This window comes from Camelus ferus, chromosome 31, assembly GCF_009834535.1.
Source record: "Camelus ferus isolate YT-003-E chromosome 31, BCGSAC_Cfer_1.0, whole genome shotgun sequence".
Taxonomy (NCBI): domain Eukaryota; kingdom Metazoa; phylum Chordata; class Mammalia; order Artiodactyla; family Camelidae; genus Camelus; species Camelus ferus.
Genome location: NC_045726.1, coordinates 8,173,817 through 8,193,428, shown reverse-complemented (window position 1 = coordinate 8,193,428; position 19,612 = coordinate 8,173,817). Strand labels below are relative to the sequence as shown.

Genomic DNA, 19,612 nt, shown 5'->3' with positions numbered 1-19,612 from the left:
TTTCCAGCTAAGAGTCAGGTCCGATCAGACACTGGTGTGTACTGCTTGGGGAACTTCCTAAAACCACAGGCTTTTTAAATATGTAGAGTCCAAGGCACCCCCCAGACCTGCTGTACCATAACCTCTTGTGGTAGAACCCAAACAGCCGACTCCCCAGACGATTCCGACACACTGCCAAGATTTGAAAACAACTGCTTCGCAACCTTAAGGAAAGAGCTGCTATTCTTGGTGTTTCCAACAGGTAAATGGAGAATCAACACAAGGGTGCATCTTCTCTGCGGAGCTGAATACTTCAGACTAGAAATCAGAGATCTCAAAGAACTTCAGCCTGTATATCCAGAGGCCCCAGGGCTTCACGATGATCACCCCTCCACTTCCAATGAGCCAGAATAGCAAAGCCCCAAAGGAATCAGTGCAAAGAGCCTCCTGATCGTATAACAAAAGAAATACGATAGAGAAAACTGCACATTTCTTGCCATCAGTGAGATCTGGCTTCAAAACTTTCCTCGGTTACCAGTGACTTATCAGATTACTTAACCTCTCTAAACTCATTTCTTCATCTGTAAAACAGGCACAGAAAAACTTACGAAAATTTAAATGAAACAATATTTGTAAAAGTAGAATTTCCATCACAGTTTCCTTTCCACTTTAGTAACTCCTATATGCCTCCTCCGCTCTCCTTCAACTGGAGACATACATTCTAACCTGTTAACATATACTTCTGTCAGCCCTTACCTCAGGTTATTGCTATTACAAAAGGACACACGAGGCATATTTTAATTTTTTCCTCCAAAACTAATATGAAGCTGTCTACAGACAACCAGTTGAAAACCCACCAGTGCCTAGATTCATAAAAACCTCTTTGGGACAGAATTTTTTTAAACTCTCAGGTCCTGATTCCAGTAGAGCAATGGCTCTCGAACTTCAGAGAGATAAGAATTACTAGGGAGTTCATTTAAAATACAAACCCCATCTCCCACCAGCAATTTCATAATTTATCCAGGAAAGGATCCTCAATGGCCCCTAAAATCATGAGGTAAAAGGTTGTCACAAAACAGGCCATCAACCCTTGCCAGAGCCTTACCCCACAAGTTAGTTACTGACTGTAAGGGGGAAAATGTACCTTCATACAGAAAAATCTGGCAGCCAGATCCTTAACCAAGAGATAAAACTCAGTGTCACTAACAGCAGGATGAACCAGGTTATCATGTGATATGACGCAAATGTAAGTAAAAAGCAGTACTTTTGATAAAAATATGCAGCCTGAATGTAATCAAGCCCCTAGACACACACTCAAGTTTACCCAGGACACAGAAAGCAGCTGACACTTGGAGGAAACAACAAGGCAATCCAAAACAGGGAGCATACAGAACTGGCCCAGACTCCACAAAAGTCAACATCATGAAGAAAAGACAAATTTAAGCTTCGTTCTAGAGTTAAAGAAACATAAAAGCAATGCTGATTAAGCAATTTTGATTAATCCCTGTTGGCGGGGGGAGGGGGGTTATGAAAGACACTGCTGGGGACAAACGAGCAAATACGAATATGAAGCAGCTATTAGGTGATTTTCTAGAATTACAGACTAAGTATGGGATTATCGTTAATTTTCTTAGATGGGATAATAGTATTGTAGCTGTACAGAATTATTCTCATTACTTAGTATGTGAGAAGAAATATGGAGAGGTGCAATCTCACAATATATGTTAAACGCACATATATAAAGCTATCTATATCAAGTACAGAATCCAGGTAGATGGCAACAGGTGTTCAATACACTTCTCTTTCAGTTTCCCCGTGTGCTTAAAAGTTACCACAATAAAGACTGAGCAAAAATACATTCACTGGTTCAACTCCCTGAGGTTCTGATTCCTTAAGCCCATAGTAGACTCACAAATCCACATTCTCAGAAGCCCTGGCCCATCCTAATACAAGAGCTTCTCTGACCACTCCAAGAAACACAGCCGAGGAGAGAAAGCAGAGCCAGTCAGCTGTATGGAAGGGCCTGGGTTCCAAATTCCCTGCCGGCTCTAACTTATCGGCAGGTTTCCGGAGCCGGGGATCTGGTGTCTTCCTCACTTCTGCCACCGTTCTTCACGTGTGCAGTATGTTTAAGATGGAATGAAAAGGGGGCATAATGGTGAAAGAGAGACTTTCTATTTCATGTACCTGTGATTCTTTGAGAGCATCTGGCCAGGACAAACAAGAACTATCATCCCCACCTCCCTTCCAAGGGTGCTGTGAAGCCAAGTGATGTGTCTACCTTCCTGTGAACTGAATAATCAAATTTCTTCCTAGAAATGAGTGATGAACATAAAATCTATGCTCTGTAAAGTAATGACTAAGATAAAACAGAAACAGCCTCCTCACAATCCAAAAGAGAAAAGGCCAAAATACTGCATTCAAAACAAAAGTTACTTTAAAAACCACTTGTTTGATATTTCAGGATAAAAGCAATACACACAAAGAAATTTTTGTTAGCAATACGCAAAATACTGAAGGATACTGTGGTTTGTTTTAAAGTATATTAAAATAATGCAGTATGCCAAGATCTACCCACATCAGACGTACAGAAAAGGAAAACCTAAGATTGACTTGTGTGTACAAGGCATTAACGTCTTAGAACAATATTCACTGACTCCTCCAAGCAAATCCCATCTTCCCCCAAAATTCAACTTAAACCAAAAAAGTATCTATATCTTAATAAAATACAAAACACAAAAAAATTCACTTGGAATCATTTTCTGAAACAGCTCACAACTGACAAGGAAGCTAGCATTTAAAAATGTTTTTTACAAACACTAACTTTTTAAAGCTAGAAAATACATATCAAACGATAAATTGCAGTAGGTGATTTGAAGTTCTTCCCCAGTTAGAAATGAATCTTGGTTAAAAAAAAAAAAAACTCAGAAAAGCCTGCGAAAGATATAACTTAGATATATGCACTGCTTTAGCTTAATCTAACAGTAAGAAAACTTAAAAGATTATAAAAAGACACTTTAAAATAATTTTAGCTGAAATTGCAAATACAAAAAAGTAGCTAATAAACCAGCATAACAAGTTGCTCAGGAAGTCTTATCCACTATGAACATCAACATTAGCTAGCAATATATATAACATGCCTCTATAAAGTAGCAAAGTGATTAAAAAATAATGAAAAAAATTAAGTCAACATAAAACATGATAGGACTTCAAAGCAGCTCTGGGAAACATACACATTTTTTAATATTTTCATTGTTCAAACTACAGTCTGAAATTCCTTGTTTAAAACTTCAGAGTGCTAATACCTATAGCATAACACACTTTCTAAAACTGAGGGAACCTTAAAGATCAATCAATTTAACTCCTTACTTGATAAAATATAACAGAAGGAAATTGAGACCAGAGATCTTTTTGTAACCTGCAGAATGATAAACTGACTTCTTAACCCCAATGTTTCCCTCAATGCTTAATACTATGCTATGTCTTGTGTGTACATGTTTTGTTTTTGTGTTTTTGAAGTATCTCCAGTAGTGGTAAATAGTGGATTGTCTTCAGGCAAAAATCAGAAGTCACTAAACTTTTGAAATGAGGCTGTATTTTCAAGATTAAAAAAATAATAATGCTTGCAGAGCCAAATAAGAAATTCAGAATTTCTCACTAGAAGAAACTAGGTAACTTAGAGTAACATCAGGAGTAAACTAAAGTTTTCCCCACAAACCTGTCTGCAGAAAGCAAGCTGCAAAGCAACCTGGTCCAAGGGGAAAATTGCAACATTTGAGGCACAGTTTCTTTTTGCATCCCGCCTACTCTTTCCCACACTCTGGAATGCATCCATCCCATAACCCTAACTAATTGATCTTATGAATACATTCTACAAAATCAAAGCAAATGGTGATAAAAGGCAGAAATGAACTGCTTGTGATTTCTGACATGTGTCTACTACATTTCCAGAATGCTAGTCTGCTGTAATACAAATTTTGATGTTTTGTTTCTAGATCATTCTGGAAATACTATCCGTCATCACTGGCTGCAATTTTACTCAAAGTGTGCCACTTTTTCATCACCTTCACTTGAAAATTCACCATAAATGTCAAGCTTTTACTGTTTCTGTTCACTTAAAAATGAGAAATAATCTTCAGAGACGCTCTCTTTGTAGTCACTCTCCTTTTAGGAAGTAGCTCTTTATCTAAATATAACTCTTCTTACTCTCACAACTAATCATGTACTTCTATGAATTTTTTCCCTCAAGTGGGGAGGGAGAGGCAAAGGAAATAACTAGATGAGACAATCTGATGTTGTTAAATTTGTCCCTTTTTTCCTTGATGGTATCAAAAAATTCACCCACTGTAAGATTATAATATTATCCTACATTTTCTTCTAGTGTTTTTACAGCTTAACATTTTATGTTTACACTTCTAATTCTTTTAGAATTTTTGTTTCTGTAAAAACAGAGATCAATTCTTCCTCAACTGGCTAGTCAATTATCACTTGTTAGGTAATCTTTTTTCCCTTCACTGATTAGAAATGCTGCCTTGACTACCTACCAAATTCTCACAAACATGTCAATTTATTTCTCTTTACTCTGCTTCACTACTGATTTGCTTAATTCCTCTACCAGTGGCACAATGTTCTAATTATTGACACTTTATAGCATATTCACTTTTTGATAGTGTAAGTCTCAAAATTTTTCTTTTTCCAGGTTTTTTTTGACTACTCAAACACATTACTTTCCTCAGATCAATTTTTCCCAAGTTTCTCTTCAAAAAATCCCACTGAGTTTCTTTTGAACCATAATTCCATTAAATTTATGGACAAAATGAAAAAAAAAGATATTTTTACAATACTGACATTCCCACCCAGTAATAAGCAGACTATGTAAAGCCCCCTAAACACACACACACACACAATCTTTTAACATGACAATGACTGGTAATCATCCTGGACCCACAAGAATGAATTTCCTTATTTGTAAGGTAACATTTCCGCTCACAAATCACAAAATCCTAGAGCTAGAGGGACATTACCGATCACTCAGCCCAACACCTCTTGGAATCCTGGCTATGTTTACCTCAAGCCTACTTAAGAGAATCATTTCAAAATTAATTTCCCTTTTACATGCAACACAATCATAAAAGTGCTATTTGAATTACATAAAAGGCAAAGAAGGAGGCTACATTTATTGAAGAATGCTTTGAATCTAGGAATCCTTTTAGAATAAGATCCATACTTAGGCTCCAAGGAAAAAACATTGAGTACTTTAAGTGCACACACTTGAGACAGCCTCAAGTACTGTACTTAGACACTCATATTTCCAAGGTAAACTCATTTTGTTATGGTGTTGTCCAGGAACCAGACTTCCCAGTACCAAATCATTCCATTCCCAACTGTTCCATCATATTTATTAAGAACACAAATCCAATAACAATCTCCAAATGGAATAAGCCTGAAACCCAATTCTAAAAGTGCTTCTCAAGCCCATCTGATCACCTGTGGAGCTTAAAAACAAGATTGCCTGGGTCTCACCCAGAGATTCTTCCTCAGCAGGACCAGCAATGCTCAGGCATTTTTTTGTTTAAGTTGTAGTAGGTCCTATTCTCAGCCAGAGTTAAGAACCACTGTTCTAAAATACTCAACAAGAACAAAGCCCCACAATATTCCAAGCATCCCTATACGGGGTGGGGGGAAAGGGAAAAGGGAATGAAAAGTTAGAAATTTTTAAAATCTTCACCAGCCCAGCAACATTTGCTGCTGATTATACAGAGAGCTGTGTTCCTATATTAAACCAAGGACTTGAAACAGGAAAAAATGCTAAAACAAAGCTTTAGATTGTTCACAGATTGATGACCCCGTTATGGTAGGTGAAACACCGTTTTCTTTTTTCTCCCTGGAAGGCAACCCTCCACTCCACCACATATACCAAGATGAAAAACAGCTGACATTCACTTTAAAAGTGTCAAGTAAAATTAAGACTTTAAGAAAAAATTTTAAAACATATCCATAAAAATAAACAAAAAGGGGGATTAATGATTTGGCTGCGACATCATGTCATGACATTACATGAAATTTCAAAGAACTGTCGGTTCTTGACTGCACTGAGCTGCCAACACACTAAGCACCCTCTGAAAGTAGCACAAAAGCAAAGAAAGACCGATCTGCTGAAGGAAAAACTTAGACACAAAAATGCAACAAGTATACTAAACCAAACTGTTCCTAAGATCCAACCCTCCAAGAAAATGATCTCACTTTCTAATAACAACACATTGTACTAAACCGAAGCCCGGTGTGACTCCTTCTCCTGGTATCAGTGACTCATATACCTGCTGTCCCCGGGAAAAACACCTGCAGAATAGAGCACGTAAGCTGGACAGTAAGTTTCACGTCAAGGCGTTAGTGAAGGTAAAGCACGCACTCAGCAGACCTCAACCACACGCTGGTGCTCCGCAAAGCGCGGTTCATGAAACCGAATCACCCTACCAGCAACTACTCTTCCATGCTCCAATTCTGGCCCAGACAAAAGTATTTTCTTACAATCTGTGAAGCCATTTGGTAAAAGAGATGTCAGGTATTTTCCATCTTGAAGGGAAGTTTACCACCTCACTGTCAAGAGGAATTACTTTTCCTTAAATTAGCACTGTGCTTTTGTCCAAGCAAGAGTCAAATAATTTTACATTAAAAAAAAAAAGTGAAGAGACATACTCTGTGATTTAATGGAATCAGTTTTGACAACATAATAACTTCATTGACATCTTTTCTTAGAAATGTGGTCCAAACCAAATTCCTAGACCTTAACCCTTATGTCACATGACCACATGGAACAACAAAATTTAAGTAGCAAACATGATTAAGGGAACAAATGTAACCCTAAAAAATCTGAGAAAAAGCAGAGACGTTATGTTTACACACACTGACAAGTTTGCCAAGAGATTAAAATAAGGAAAGAATAAACACCTTTCTCCAAAGCTCTTATGATTTCCATGCAAGCCACATGCCTAACAGGTATTAAAGAGCAAATTCTGCTCCAGGAGTATTTCAAGCAAAACAAGCTTACCGAAAAAAATGGGAACAAAAAAGTAAAACCCTTCACCAGTAAATATTTCTTTTGAAGTACAGTGTGATGGAATAAGTAACTTAGCTGAATTAGCATGTCTTTTAATATCTTAACTTTATGAAATATTTAGATATATATTCCAATTTTCAAAGACCAAAAATTCAGACATAGTAAAATCACAGGCATCATTTCAAAAAAAACATATATATATACATACCACTGTAGACCCTGAAAGCTCAGTAAAAATCCGAGTAATACACTATCCTGCTTCAAACAAGTATAAAAGCTAAATTTATACCTAAAATGTCCTTTTCAGTTTGTCCCACAATCTGGACTTCTACTTTGCCAAATACAGTTAAGGTTTAGGTCAATGGAGGGAAAATTAATTCTGCCTAAAAATTTTGTGAAACAGAACTTCAATTTCAGTATGTCCCAAAAGCTTACTACTAAGAAACATCTAGAATGGATTACACCTGAAACAATTCTTTCAGGACTTTTAACCTGACACCAAGGTTTTGACTGCCCACATTTAAGAGTCTAAGACATGGAGAGAGAGATGTTCCGCTTGTTCAGTAGAAGACTATTAATTACATGCCGTTAACTTTTATTACTATTTCAAAATCTCTCTCTTCCTCATACTTTTTGTCCCTCTTGCCCTCATTCTTTATATCTTAACCTGCAAGTAACCAAAAAAGGCATCCTGCTCATCAAACACACTACCTTTGATTCAGTATGGACTGGGGTGTTTTTAGACTTAGATTTCAAATTCAAAACATATTTCAAAAATTTCCTTGACTCCAAATTATGCTCATAATAGATAGATAAAAGTTAACCAATCTTTTTTTTTTTTTAAATTTCATTCCCCCTCTTGTTATCAACCCATCAGCAGGAAACAAATTAGCTGGAGACAAACAGAGCTGAGGGGGGGAAAAGGCTGCTTGGCTCAGTCTAGGAACACCAGTAAACAATCCTGAGAGCGCCAGGAAAATCAAGAACCACTCACATGTCCCTTATCCCGAATCTGCATGTAAATTTCGCAGAACAAAGTTCTTGAATTCACTTTCACAATTTGACTTAATTCAATCCTGTGCCTTCTGAAATGTTTTTAGTAAAACTTCTGAATAGAGGTCTGGACAAACAATTCAAAAGACAATGAACTTAACCTGAGTACATCTCAGTAAACTGAAATCCAGAGCACCTAAAATCTCCCTAGGCATAGGAGCCAGAGTCTAGGCAAAATGTCTTCTCACAGAAGCCATGTACCTGAAGAGCTCCGTGTGATTTCTCTTCAGTAAGATTTTTCCTCTTGCAAATACTCTTACCCACAACTCAGTTTCCAGAACACACTCAAGCTGATTTAAGTTGGAGGGCACAGATTTACCAAGGTTTTAATGGGCTCATTTCCTTAGTTTAGCCAGTTAAGGCTAGTAAAAAAACCCAAAAAACAAAACAAAAAAAACCCTGCAAGTGGTTTGAGGGATTCACCTGGCAGATGGAAAATTTACAAAAGCAGGGGAGGGCCCGAAGGCCACGCTCCGGGCTTGTGTAAACATAAATCACCTGCGCACTGGTCTGGCTACCAAAATCAGTGCTCCACCAGAACTGGTGACCAGGTGGCTAAGTGATTTTCTGGAAGTGAGTTAAAAACAAACGCTTATGCCTATCACATACTATACAATTCTACCTGTCACTAAGAAGAGGGCACGTCTAAAACAGCAAAAAAAAAAAAAAAGTCATTTTCCTTCAAGGAGAGCAGCGGTTTGGAGTCATTTGCAGGGGATGGGATTGCAGGAAGGGGGGGAGGGGGCGTGGAATAAAGGAGCGCTAAAAGGAGAGGCAGCCAGGGGTTCTGCACAGGGCCCCACACAGGCCACTGCGGAGGAAAGACCGGGAAAGAGGGGAAGATGTCTCACCGGGGGACAAAACCGAGTGCAAACCGGCTGGAAGAAGGAAGGTTCCCCCCCAGGAGGCGAGCTAGGGTGCAGATAAAAAGCGCTAGCGGCTGGTTACCTTGGGAGACAGGGTAAAGGGACCATGAGAATATAAAGATCCAGAGAGATGGAGGGGAGGGAAAGGATGAGGCAGGGTCTCCGCTAAGTGCGAACCAGGGATGAAGACACACAAACCGGGTCTTGGGCCTCCCTGGGCCAAAAGGCGTGGCCAGGGATCGAGATCGAAGGATGGTCTTTTTGAGACGCCAGGGTAAGTGCGTGGCAAACCCCTCCTGTAAGACCCCGGGCCAGGCCCGTCCGAGGGGCCCACCTGCGGGGCACCTCGAGGGAGGGGCGCACTCCGGAGGGCTCTGGCCTCGCCCGCGGGGCCCTCTGCAGGGCTGGCTGGCCAGGCCCCCGCCCCCACCCCCGCAGTGCTCTTACCTCCACACCTGCCCCATCTGCAGCAGGTGGATGACCGACTGCCAGATCCACACGGAGAGGCGGCACAGGCGCTGCGCCCCTGGCGTGGCCGAGACCCCCACGCCGTGGCCGTAAGTGGCCCCCATCATGGGGGGGCCCCGGCTGGTGAGCCCCTCCACGGCGCCCAGCCCGCCGCCCGTGTAGTCCTGCACGAACCAGCGGAAGCTCAGGCTCTGCACCAGCAGCGACGGCACCAGCACGAAGAAGAGGGTCAGCCCGAAGTAGCCGTAGTCCCCCTTGCGGTAGTAGTCGAGGGCCAGCCACAGGTCGGTGCCCACGTCCCCGAAGAAGACCAGTAGCGCCAGCACGATCCACAGGCAGTCGAGCCACGGCCGCTCCACCTGCGGCGGCTGCGGCCGCTCGGCCGAGGGCGTCGGGCGGCCGGCGTCCGCGGGCGGCTGCAGCGGCTGGTCCCCCCCGTCGGCGGCGGCGGCGCTGCGGCGCGGCTTCCTGCCCAGGAGGGAGCGCAGGCAGGCGGAGCGGCAGCCCCAGTAGCACGAGGAGGTGTTGCAGCAGTGGCAGATGTGCAGCGAGCTGCTCTCGCCAGGCTCGCTGCCGTCGCCGCCGCCGCCGCAGCCGCCTCCCCCGGGCTCCCCGTCCTCCTCGCCGCCGCTGCCCACCGCCTCGTCCAGGTTGTGCAGCTGGGCGAAGCCCACCCCCACGCCACCGCCATCGGATTTCGCCGCCATCTTGACTCTCTTCCCAGCTCCGGAGGTTGGGGGGGGAGGGACGGGTGGGGGGGGAAGAAGGCAGGGAACGGGGAGGGGGGGGAAACGAATGGAGAGGAAGGGGGGCGGGGAGGAAGCGGGGGAGCAAACGAACGAGGGGGGAGTGGGCCAGGGAACCCCCTCCGCTTCCGGGTAGTTGGCGTCACTTCCGGGCGAGCCCCCCAATCGCACGGCGCCCGCAGCTCCCCAGCCCTACCCTCCCGGCCAAGATGGCCGCCCTCCTGTGCCTCAGCTGCTGGGCGGGGGGCCGGGGGGTTCACCCCGCCAGGGCTCCCCTTCCCCTCTTCCGTTGACCCCGAAACCCATCAGGTTGACCCCTCGGCGTTTCTGAATCCCGCTGAGCCGAGTGAGGCGGTCCAAAGTGATCCCTGGAAGGGGCAGTGCCAGACGTTTTGGGGTCCCCTTCCTCAGCGTCGCAGCTCACAGCTTTCCTCCTAGAGAAACGCCCCCTAACACCCTCCCGGCTGCTGACTGAGGGGCGGGACCTCTGAGGGAAGGGGCGGAGCTAGTGCAAAGCAGGTGATTACGTGTCACTTCCGGGAGATAGGATGACCTCATTGTGTAGTTAAACACCCCACCATCAAAATGGCTGTGTCTCACCTCTTTGGCTGTTTGTTCTTTTCTTCTTTTCTTTTAAATTTCTCTTATTCTTTTCTTATTTTGAGGGTCTTTAGAAATTGCTTTGAAGTCAATTTAGAGTCCCACACACTACTTACTTATTCTCACTTCTATTTAGACAGCTCTCTCCTCTTTTACCTCTGTTGACCTCCTGACTTTTTTTTGTCACTGACAACTTTACCATCTTTTACAGTAAAGCTTCCACCATTCCCTTAAGAAGAGTACAGGCAAAATCCAGTTAAAAATCAATCTGCATCTTGAATGTTAGAGCAATGATTGAATTGGCATATTGTGACCTTGAGTGTATTTTCTTCACCATTGAAATTGTATTTCTATCAACTTTTTTTAAAGCATGCAATTCTTAAATTCTATGACGTTAATTTGGAAAATTCAGAAATAGAGTTTAAGCTGTGTCAATTACTTGTTCAAGCTATTTGAATGTGTGAAAATTGCCTTTTAGAATTTTTTGGTGCCAAGGCTCTGTCAGTAAACATGGTTTTAAAAAGTGAAAATGTTATCAATGTGCTATATCATTAAAATAGGTGCAGGGTACACTATTTCATCTTAACTAACAATTTACAAAAGTGTAGCATCACTGAATGGATTTGAATTACAATGATCTTCCAGTGAAAGTATATTTGAAGCCAGATAGAGCAAGCTACATGGTCACAGTTGTTACTGGTCAGGTGAAAGGAACATTTCGAACTTAAAAAAAACAATAATAATGAATTATGCTGATTCACATACCTTGTAAAGTTGCATAGATCATTCACTTTCAGTTTTTGGTATCTCCCCTTTCATTTTTATTTCTTAATAACAGGAATACTGGGCTTAGCGATTAAGAAGGTACAAAATAGGTTTGAGTTCCAGTGACACCACTTGTCAGTTTTATGGCTTTGGGCAAATCCAGATTGAGTCTCAGTTCTCATGTAAAATGAGAATATTAGTATCTGCCCTACCCTCTTCTGAGACTTGTTGTGAGAGGCTCCCTCGTAGGTTTATTGGATGCTTTCTGAGTCATACAGAGATGTAAAAATTACAAAGAATGATCTATATCCAAGTTGAGGCCTCTGATCTAATCCCTGTGACTTTATTCTCTTGTTTTCCCATCCAGCCTGCTTTACTATCATCAGACTAAGAAGCCTAAAATTCTATCATGCTATTATTGCATAACCATTCTATCATAGTATTGTGAAAACATGTAATGGCTCACTACTGACCATGGTACCAAATCCAAGCTACACCCCTTAGTTTTAAGATCTTCCATAATCTTCTTCCCAACCTACATAGTTAAAATATAATCTCCACTGTTGAACAGAACACACTCTTAATAGGAAAATGTCCTCATTGTCCACACATATCTGGCTCATTCCTGCACTGGAGCTTCTGATCTTGTGGTGGTGGTGGTGGTGGTGGTGGTGGTTTTAATTCAGAAAATCTATTCACCTCCACTTTCTCTATCATTCAATTCAAAAATTCAAATCAATAAACTTTTAATGAAGGCCTTCTAGGAAGAAGGTATCATGCTAGCAATGGCTCAAAATCACTCTCATCTTTCAATTTGTGTTTTAAATCCCACCTTCTTCTGCAAAAGTGTCCTTGATTATTCCAACACAGAATGATACCTTCTTCCTCTGCAGTCTTGTAACATTTAGAATCTCTACCACAAATTTTAATTAATTTATACACAGTCTTACATTCTCTTAAGTTCCTGTAATGTCTTAAAAAAACAGAACCACAAGGAACCATCATTTCACCCAATCTCTCATTTTAAAAAGAATCTGAGACTCACATATTGAAGCAATTTTTATTTGTATTTACTATGTATTAAGTACTTTGCCCATGCCCAAGGAATCCAGTGATAAACCAAGTCTTTAGAACTCCCAGAAAAGGGAGTAGACATGCCAAGATGAGGCTATAACAGGTGCAGAGGCAGGGACATGAATGAGTACTGGGGCTCATTAAACTCTTCAGCGTGTCCTCAGCATTGGATGCAAGGAGAAGTATGAAAGGAAAGTAAGATGGTAAGTGTAGACTGGGGCCAATTTTTGAAGATACATAAATGTCAGACTTAAGACTTTGAAGTTGATCCTGTAGGCAGTGGGAAATCATCAGAGACTTGGATTCAGGGAGGTGACAAATTTAAGTTTTTGTTTTAGACAAATAGCTTTGATGGAAGTATAGAAGTTAAAGCAAATGTTAACAACATATGGGTGTCCTAAGCTAACTAATTAACTAGCATCCCTCTAAGCCAGTATTTTTTTTTTTTTTGGTTCAACATTTATGATCGAAGACAAGGAGAAACTAGTATTCTTTTTGATAAAAATCATATTCAGAAACAGATGAATTTTTCCTAGCCAAAACAGAATCAATTGTCTTTTTAAAAATTGGGAAAACAATTCTTTCTTTTATATAGATCTCTTGCATTCATCAGTTCTATTTTATGATTTTCCAAGCTAAAGAACTTTGAGGGAGCATATTAAATGATTTAAATTTTAGATCCTAAAATAAGTCACTTTTTCCAAATAGGCAGCGCTACGCAATGCATTATTTGATTTTAAAATCTCAGTGGACTGCCAACTTTTGGTTAATTATAATTACACATAATCTTTGGGAAGAAACTTTAACTAAATATATATGCCTGAATAGGATTTTTTTTTCCTACCCCAAATCACTGTCTAGTTAGGCATATGTAGTGAGCAGACCCTAAGAGGACTTTCAGTGATTCATCTCCTGGTGTTCACACCTTTGTGTAATCTCCTCCCTTTGAATGTGGCTTGGAATTGCAACTTGCTTCTAACCCATAGAATATGGAAGAGGTGACAATATGTCACTATCCTGGATTTCATTACATTATAGAAGATTCCATCTCAACAGGCTGAAGCTAGAACTGCCCCCTCCCTTGTGGTCTGGATATTGGAGAAGCCCATGTGGCAAGGTGACCTCTAGGATGAAGAAGCAGCCTCCTGCCAATAGCTCGCAAGAAACTAGAGCCCTCAGTGATACAACCACAAGGAAATGAATTCTGCCAGCAACCTAAGCTTGGCAGCAGATTCTTCCCTGGTCAAGCCTCCAGATGAGAACGCAGCCCAGCCAACGCCTTTATTACAGCCTTGTAAGAGCTAAGTGGAGGACCCAGCCAAGTTGTGCCTAAATTCCTGCCACGCAGAAATTGTGAGATAATAAATGTGTGTTGTTTTAAGCTGTTCAGTTTGTGGTAATTTGTTACAGAACAATAGAAAACTGATACAGCATGTAAATAGAATCAATTCACATTTTGCTAGTTATTGAGAGTTCTACACAAGTTCAGTTAATTGGTATCATATTTCTAATTGATTCAAATATGTTCATGCCTCTTATAGACTGAATTCCCCCACCCACAGCTGCCTTACCGGCCTGCCCCTTCATCCAGCTGCTAATTCAAACTTGGGTGCAAATGGAGCCAGAGAGACAAGTGGAGGGGCTGCTGTCGTGGTCTAGATGAATGTCTCAGGCCTGGGAGTCAGCTGTGGCATCTGGAAAGAGAACAGGAGATAGATGCAATAAACAACTTGGAGTCTTATTTCATGTTTGGACAAAAGCATTATCCTGCATATCTGGAGTATTGTGGTTGTAATTGTTGCTCAGGATAATGATCCTAAGGAAGGACTGGTGGGCATCAAAGAAACACTAATACAGAAGCTTCAACAGTATTTTTAACATTGTAGTTCTTGAGAGGTGGGCTGACAGCGCCTCATTTATTATTATGCTTTATATATGTATGTCCTATAGGTTTTTTGTTTGTATCAGTGCACATTAAAAAATATAAATACATTAAGATTGTTAACCTATTTCTCTCATAAGAGGACTGTGCTATTCGAAGGAGTGGAATATCACTTAAACACAAACTCTGCTAACCAGAATATCACATGCCCTAAGGACATAGTTCATTGAGATTGTTTTTATTTCCCATCTTTCCTTGCATAGGTAGAATAAGAACAAGGAAAGAGTAAGAAGCAAAACAAACCAGGATGAGAAGACAGGAAAGGAAAAAACCAACTGAGAAACTCCTTTTTATGCTGCTAAAACAGGGAAGGGAAAGAAGAAAGGCTGAGCTTGGTGGGAGGAGCAGACAGAAGAGAGAAAACACAGTCTTATATGTAACGGAGACAAAAATAATTTACGCATCGCATGCAAATCAGGTACTGTGAGGCTGAGCCAGGCACAGAGTGGGCTTTTGGGCCCACTCACAAGCTCTTCCAGACATGCAGCTTCCAACACAGCAGACACTGAGTAACAGGCACAGCAATTGTCAGCAGCAGTCTTCTGCTGTACAGGACATAGAGCTCCCTCCTCATTGCAACATTTCCACCAGTTTTCATGGGGTCAAGTACTATGCTCAGTGCGGTGCAGGATACAAGGCTGAGGAAGACACAGCTCGATCCTCCAAGGGCCTTCAGAGTAGGGAGGAGTCAGAAGACAGGAAAAATAACAACTTTCTAATTGAGGGATCCAAAGAGCTGAATTGGGCAGGCAGACATTGTTTTGTTGGGCAACTATAGTGTGTGTGTGTGTGTGTGTGAATCTAAAAGCCTCCATGCTTTCTCTACACTGACCCAGCTCCCACCCTTCCCCAACATCCTCACCACGACAGCTCACACATTTACTCACCTGCTTCGTCCCCGCAGGTCTCTGAGTTTGCCTCCCTCTTATGTAAGTGAATACATTTGATTCTTGAGTTGTCACTTTTCTATCACCTTCTTGCATGATAGTGGCTAACACGGTGACGTCCTTGACTAGATCAAACAAGCCCTTTTCAAACTAACAGTTGCCACCTCCAGTTTGTGTGCTTTCTCTTCGCTAACATTGTTTCCTTTGTTCCCAAAACTAACAGTGCACTGATAGTTTTAGTAATTCTTCAAGAATAATTCCGAGCTCCTTTTCTTGATCTCTGTGTTAGAGGATTATTTTCTGTCTAGGCACAACATTGGACTGGCCTCCTTGCTCCCTATTAGCTATTAGTTTGTCTTCATTAAATTACACTTGCCATCTGCTGGTAGAACCTCAGGAGTCTCCAAGCCTTCTCCATCGCTCTCACCATTTATTGCTAGTTTATTCTGCCTTCTATCAGCTAAGTCAGCTGCAAACGAGGGGATCTGGTTTCCAATTCCTTCTCCCAAGTCTAATCTTTATAGTGGAAGTTCTTTGTGAAGATTTCCGGGTGTTGGGGGGGGGGGGGACAGCAGAATATATATATATACAGTTTTGAACACTTAACACAAAATTCAGAATCACCAAGCTTTCTGAGGAAAAAGAAAGTGAGAAATGTACTAAGTGATTCTGAACAACTTCACAATGGGTCATAAAATAATGAACTCCAAGAGGATATATTTAAAAAGGAATAATAAATAGAAATAAAAACATATCCCTCAAAATATAATGCAGCAAAACCAACATGAAACAAAGGGGCATGGGTAATAAGTTTGAATCACAGAGCTCACATTTAGGCGGAGAATGTGTTGTTTTATTCTCCATTAAACAACTGAGTTTCTATTCCAAACCCTAATCCTGCAAAATCGGCAGGACTTCAGCCTCAGTCATCCTGGAGTGATCCTCCCCGACACGTCATAACGTCCTGAAGTCACACACAGAGTCAGTGTGTATTAGGTGGTTTAGGCCGTCATAACAAAATGCCACAGACTGCGTGGCTTCAACAGTAAAAATTTATTTCTCACAGTTCTAGAGGCTAGAAGTTTGAGACGAAAGTGTCAAAAGGGTTGGTTTCCCCTGAGGAACTCCCTCCTTGGTGTGTAGATGGTTGTCTCCCTGCTATGTCTTCACAAGCCTTCCCTCTGTGCATGTCTGTGTCCTTATCTCTTCTTATAGGGACTCCGTTAGGGTTGGATTAAGGCTTACCAATATGATCTTATTTTACCTTAAATACCTTTTTAATACCTTATCTCCAAATACAGTCACTCTTTGAGACACTGGGGGTTACGTTTCAACATATAAATGTTGGACTTTGGGGGACAGAACTCAGCCCATAACAGCCTGGAATGGGGTGACTTCTCCTGGACATCAGCCAGTCTTCCATACAGAGATAAAAAGCCTTGTCTCTGGCCAAGAAGTACCAGGTACACTCAGGCTAATGGCTTTCAAACAGTGCTGGGGTATCAGGCTGGGTCCATACGGCTAGGATCCCCTAGCACCTTGGTCTCTCATCCCAAGCACATCTTGCGTCACAGGAGACCACCCCTCCCCAAACCCTACGGTAATGAGAGAGGAGCCTCTGCTATTCCAACATCCCAGTCCTTGCTTCTGTCATCCAAATGGAAAGTTCTTCCTTTTGGTTTTGGGAAGACCTTCCCTACCCCAGACTCTCATCCTTAATAAATTTGACTTTTTGAAACAAAAACCTGGAGATCTGGCAGACTCTACTTCCTGCCTGCCTCTGCCTTCCCTTGGGTGATAAAGAATCTGCTTGAATCAAAAGAAACAAACAAGGGGGGAGGGTATAGCTCAGTGGTAGAGTGCATGCTTAGCACACACGAGGTCCTGGGTTCAATCCCTAGTGCCTCCATTAAATAAATAAACAAACCTAATAATCCCCCCCCCCCAAATAAAAAAGAACTAAAAAGAGATTTAAAAAAGAAACAAAAAAGTGGAAAAATTAAGATTTCAAATTACTGTTCAGTTATATATAATTAATACATGTATCCATGAGTATTTGTACTTTTTCTAGTTCCAGTGTTCTAAGAGTTCCATTTAGTATTTTGTCATTGTATGACTTTTTTCAATAAAAATGACAGGGTCTTATAGAAGGGGAATATATTATTAATAAATATCATGACAAGTATTTATTGTACTTTACATTAGAGACACATGAAATACTTCTGGACCTCAGAGTATATACAACACAAAGGTGCAACTATAACCAACACAATCATTATTGCATCTGAATGTTCCTCTTTTAAAACATACTCCTTTTTCTGACTTAAAGAAAAGGATACACATTCTTGGTTAAAAACTTGAATATCATAAAATGAAAATTATCTATCATCCTACCACTCAGAGAAGGAGCCCACTAAGTTTTAGATCTCTGTTATACATTTAGACAGTCTATAACTAGTTGTTCATCTGTTTATATATCAACTGTATGTTAGATGTTTACAATGTGTAAGGAAATCCTTATGCTTCTGATAACTCTATAAATGCAGAACTTCTTACAACAGAGTTGACTAATGCCGTCTGGATCCAACAAGCCCCAGATATTGGCGATGGGACAAACACTTGAGCCCACGACCCACTATGGACAGATAATGGCAGCAGGTCTAAGACAGTGTTCCCTCCCCAAGAGGAGTCCGCTGAGCCTGTGGGGCTTGAGAAGTATGGCTGCGAAGCACCGTCTCCTGCATCCATGTGCCATGGCCAGTAAGAGCAAGGACTCTGCAGCAAGGTTGCCTGGCTTTGAATCCTGGTTCTACCCCCACATTTTATCTGTGTGATCTTGGACAAGTTACTTAGCCTCTCTGAACCACAGTATCTTCACCTACACAATGGAGATGACAACTACTTCGGCGCAGGATATTGTAAGAGTTAAACGAGTTGGTACATGTGAACTTTTTGAACAGCACGTGCCACTTAGCACACAGTAACTACTTGCTATCGTTTGATTCTAATTGTGAAGGATTGTGCTCCACATGTCCTAAAACCATACAACCACACACTTTTTGTCTTCTGATCCTCAGCAAAAATGAGGATTATCAAAGGTTTGGGTCAATTAGTTGATGAAAAGGAGGCAGACAACCCATTAAATGGTTGATTGCAAGCTATAGCCTACAAATTTTAAAATAATCATCTGTGGTGATTGTTGCATGGTTTTGAGTAGATTAACTTATTTAAAACCCACTACCTCCAGAGAAGATTTTCCCAAAGGAGAGAGGACTTAATTTCCCTTCCTCCTTTTTCTCTCTCCCACCTCCACACTCAAAATACTTTATTTGGGGAATACAGGAAAGCAGACCCCCCAAGGTTGACTAACTGCTGGAGAATTACACGTTCACTCGGGAATGGGTTTAGCAACTGGCCTGACTCTTCCAACATCCACTCTCCATCTTTTATCCCTCTTTGTTGCACCAGATTATCCAAGTGGTAGGAAATACGTTCACCATGGTTCTCAAGTTCCACTTCCTATAGTTTGTGCCACTGGAGAAATGCTAACTGACCTCTTTCGTTCTGAGTCCAAAAATCCTAGAGAAAGAACTCATTGTCTCTGTTTCCAGGTGCCCTTTTCCGGATCAATCACTGTGGTTGGGGCAGAGGGCAGAGTGAGTCAGGGAAGAACACCACAGGGTAAACCCCAGGACTGTTGGGTTCCCCAAAGAAGGGAAAACCCCATAAAAGTTCAGAACAAACAGATTTATCATTTACGCCTATGGGTGGCTGCCCAGCTGGTAAGAGCATCCACTTCAGTATTCTCTATTAGAGAAATAATAAAATAGTCTTTTAACTTACTTAAATGTGCTTAAAACTGCAATCCAACTGACTTCTTAAGTGTTTAACCTCCTAAGATTCTGATTTCTGAAGTGAAAGCTAGCATTTCCCAAAGGAGAGGAGAGTTCACACAGCTGCTCTTTTTCTAGAGAAACAGAAATGGAACCCAGCTCTCCGGGCTTGTGCATTTGAAAACATCTGATTCAGGATGAAGAGTTTATGGATGTGATTTGTGGTTTAAAACAAAGAGGAGCTGGGAAGGGGAGTGTCTAGGGTAGGAAGGTTTTTGTTTGTCTTTTTATCCATTTGCTTATGAGAAGCAGAGACAGGAAAATTCAACTCGGTTAAGAACT

At 41.4% G+C, this 19,612-nt stretch overlaps 1 protein-coding gene across 1 annotated transcript in view; it reads right to left on the bottom strand.

The window, feature by feature from the left end:
* Positions 1–10,620, bottom strand: part of XKR6 (XK related 6) — a 227,742-nt gene extending 217,122 nt beyond the window's left edge. Inside the window, exon 1 of the mRNA XM_006189554.2 lies at positions 9,403–10,620. Coding sequence (XP_006189616.2) covers positions 9,403–10,130 — 728 coding nt within the window. The 5' untranslated portion in view covers positions 10,131–10,620. The remainder of the gene's footprint in view (positions 1–9,402) is intronic.
* Positions 10,621–19,612: the final 8,992 nt, after the last annotated feature.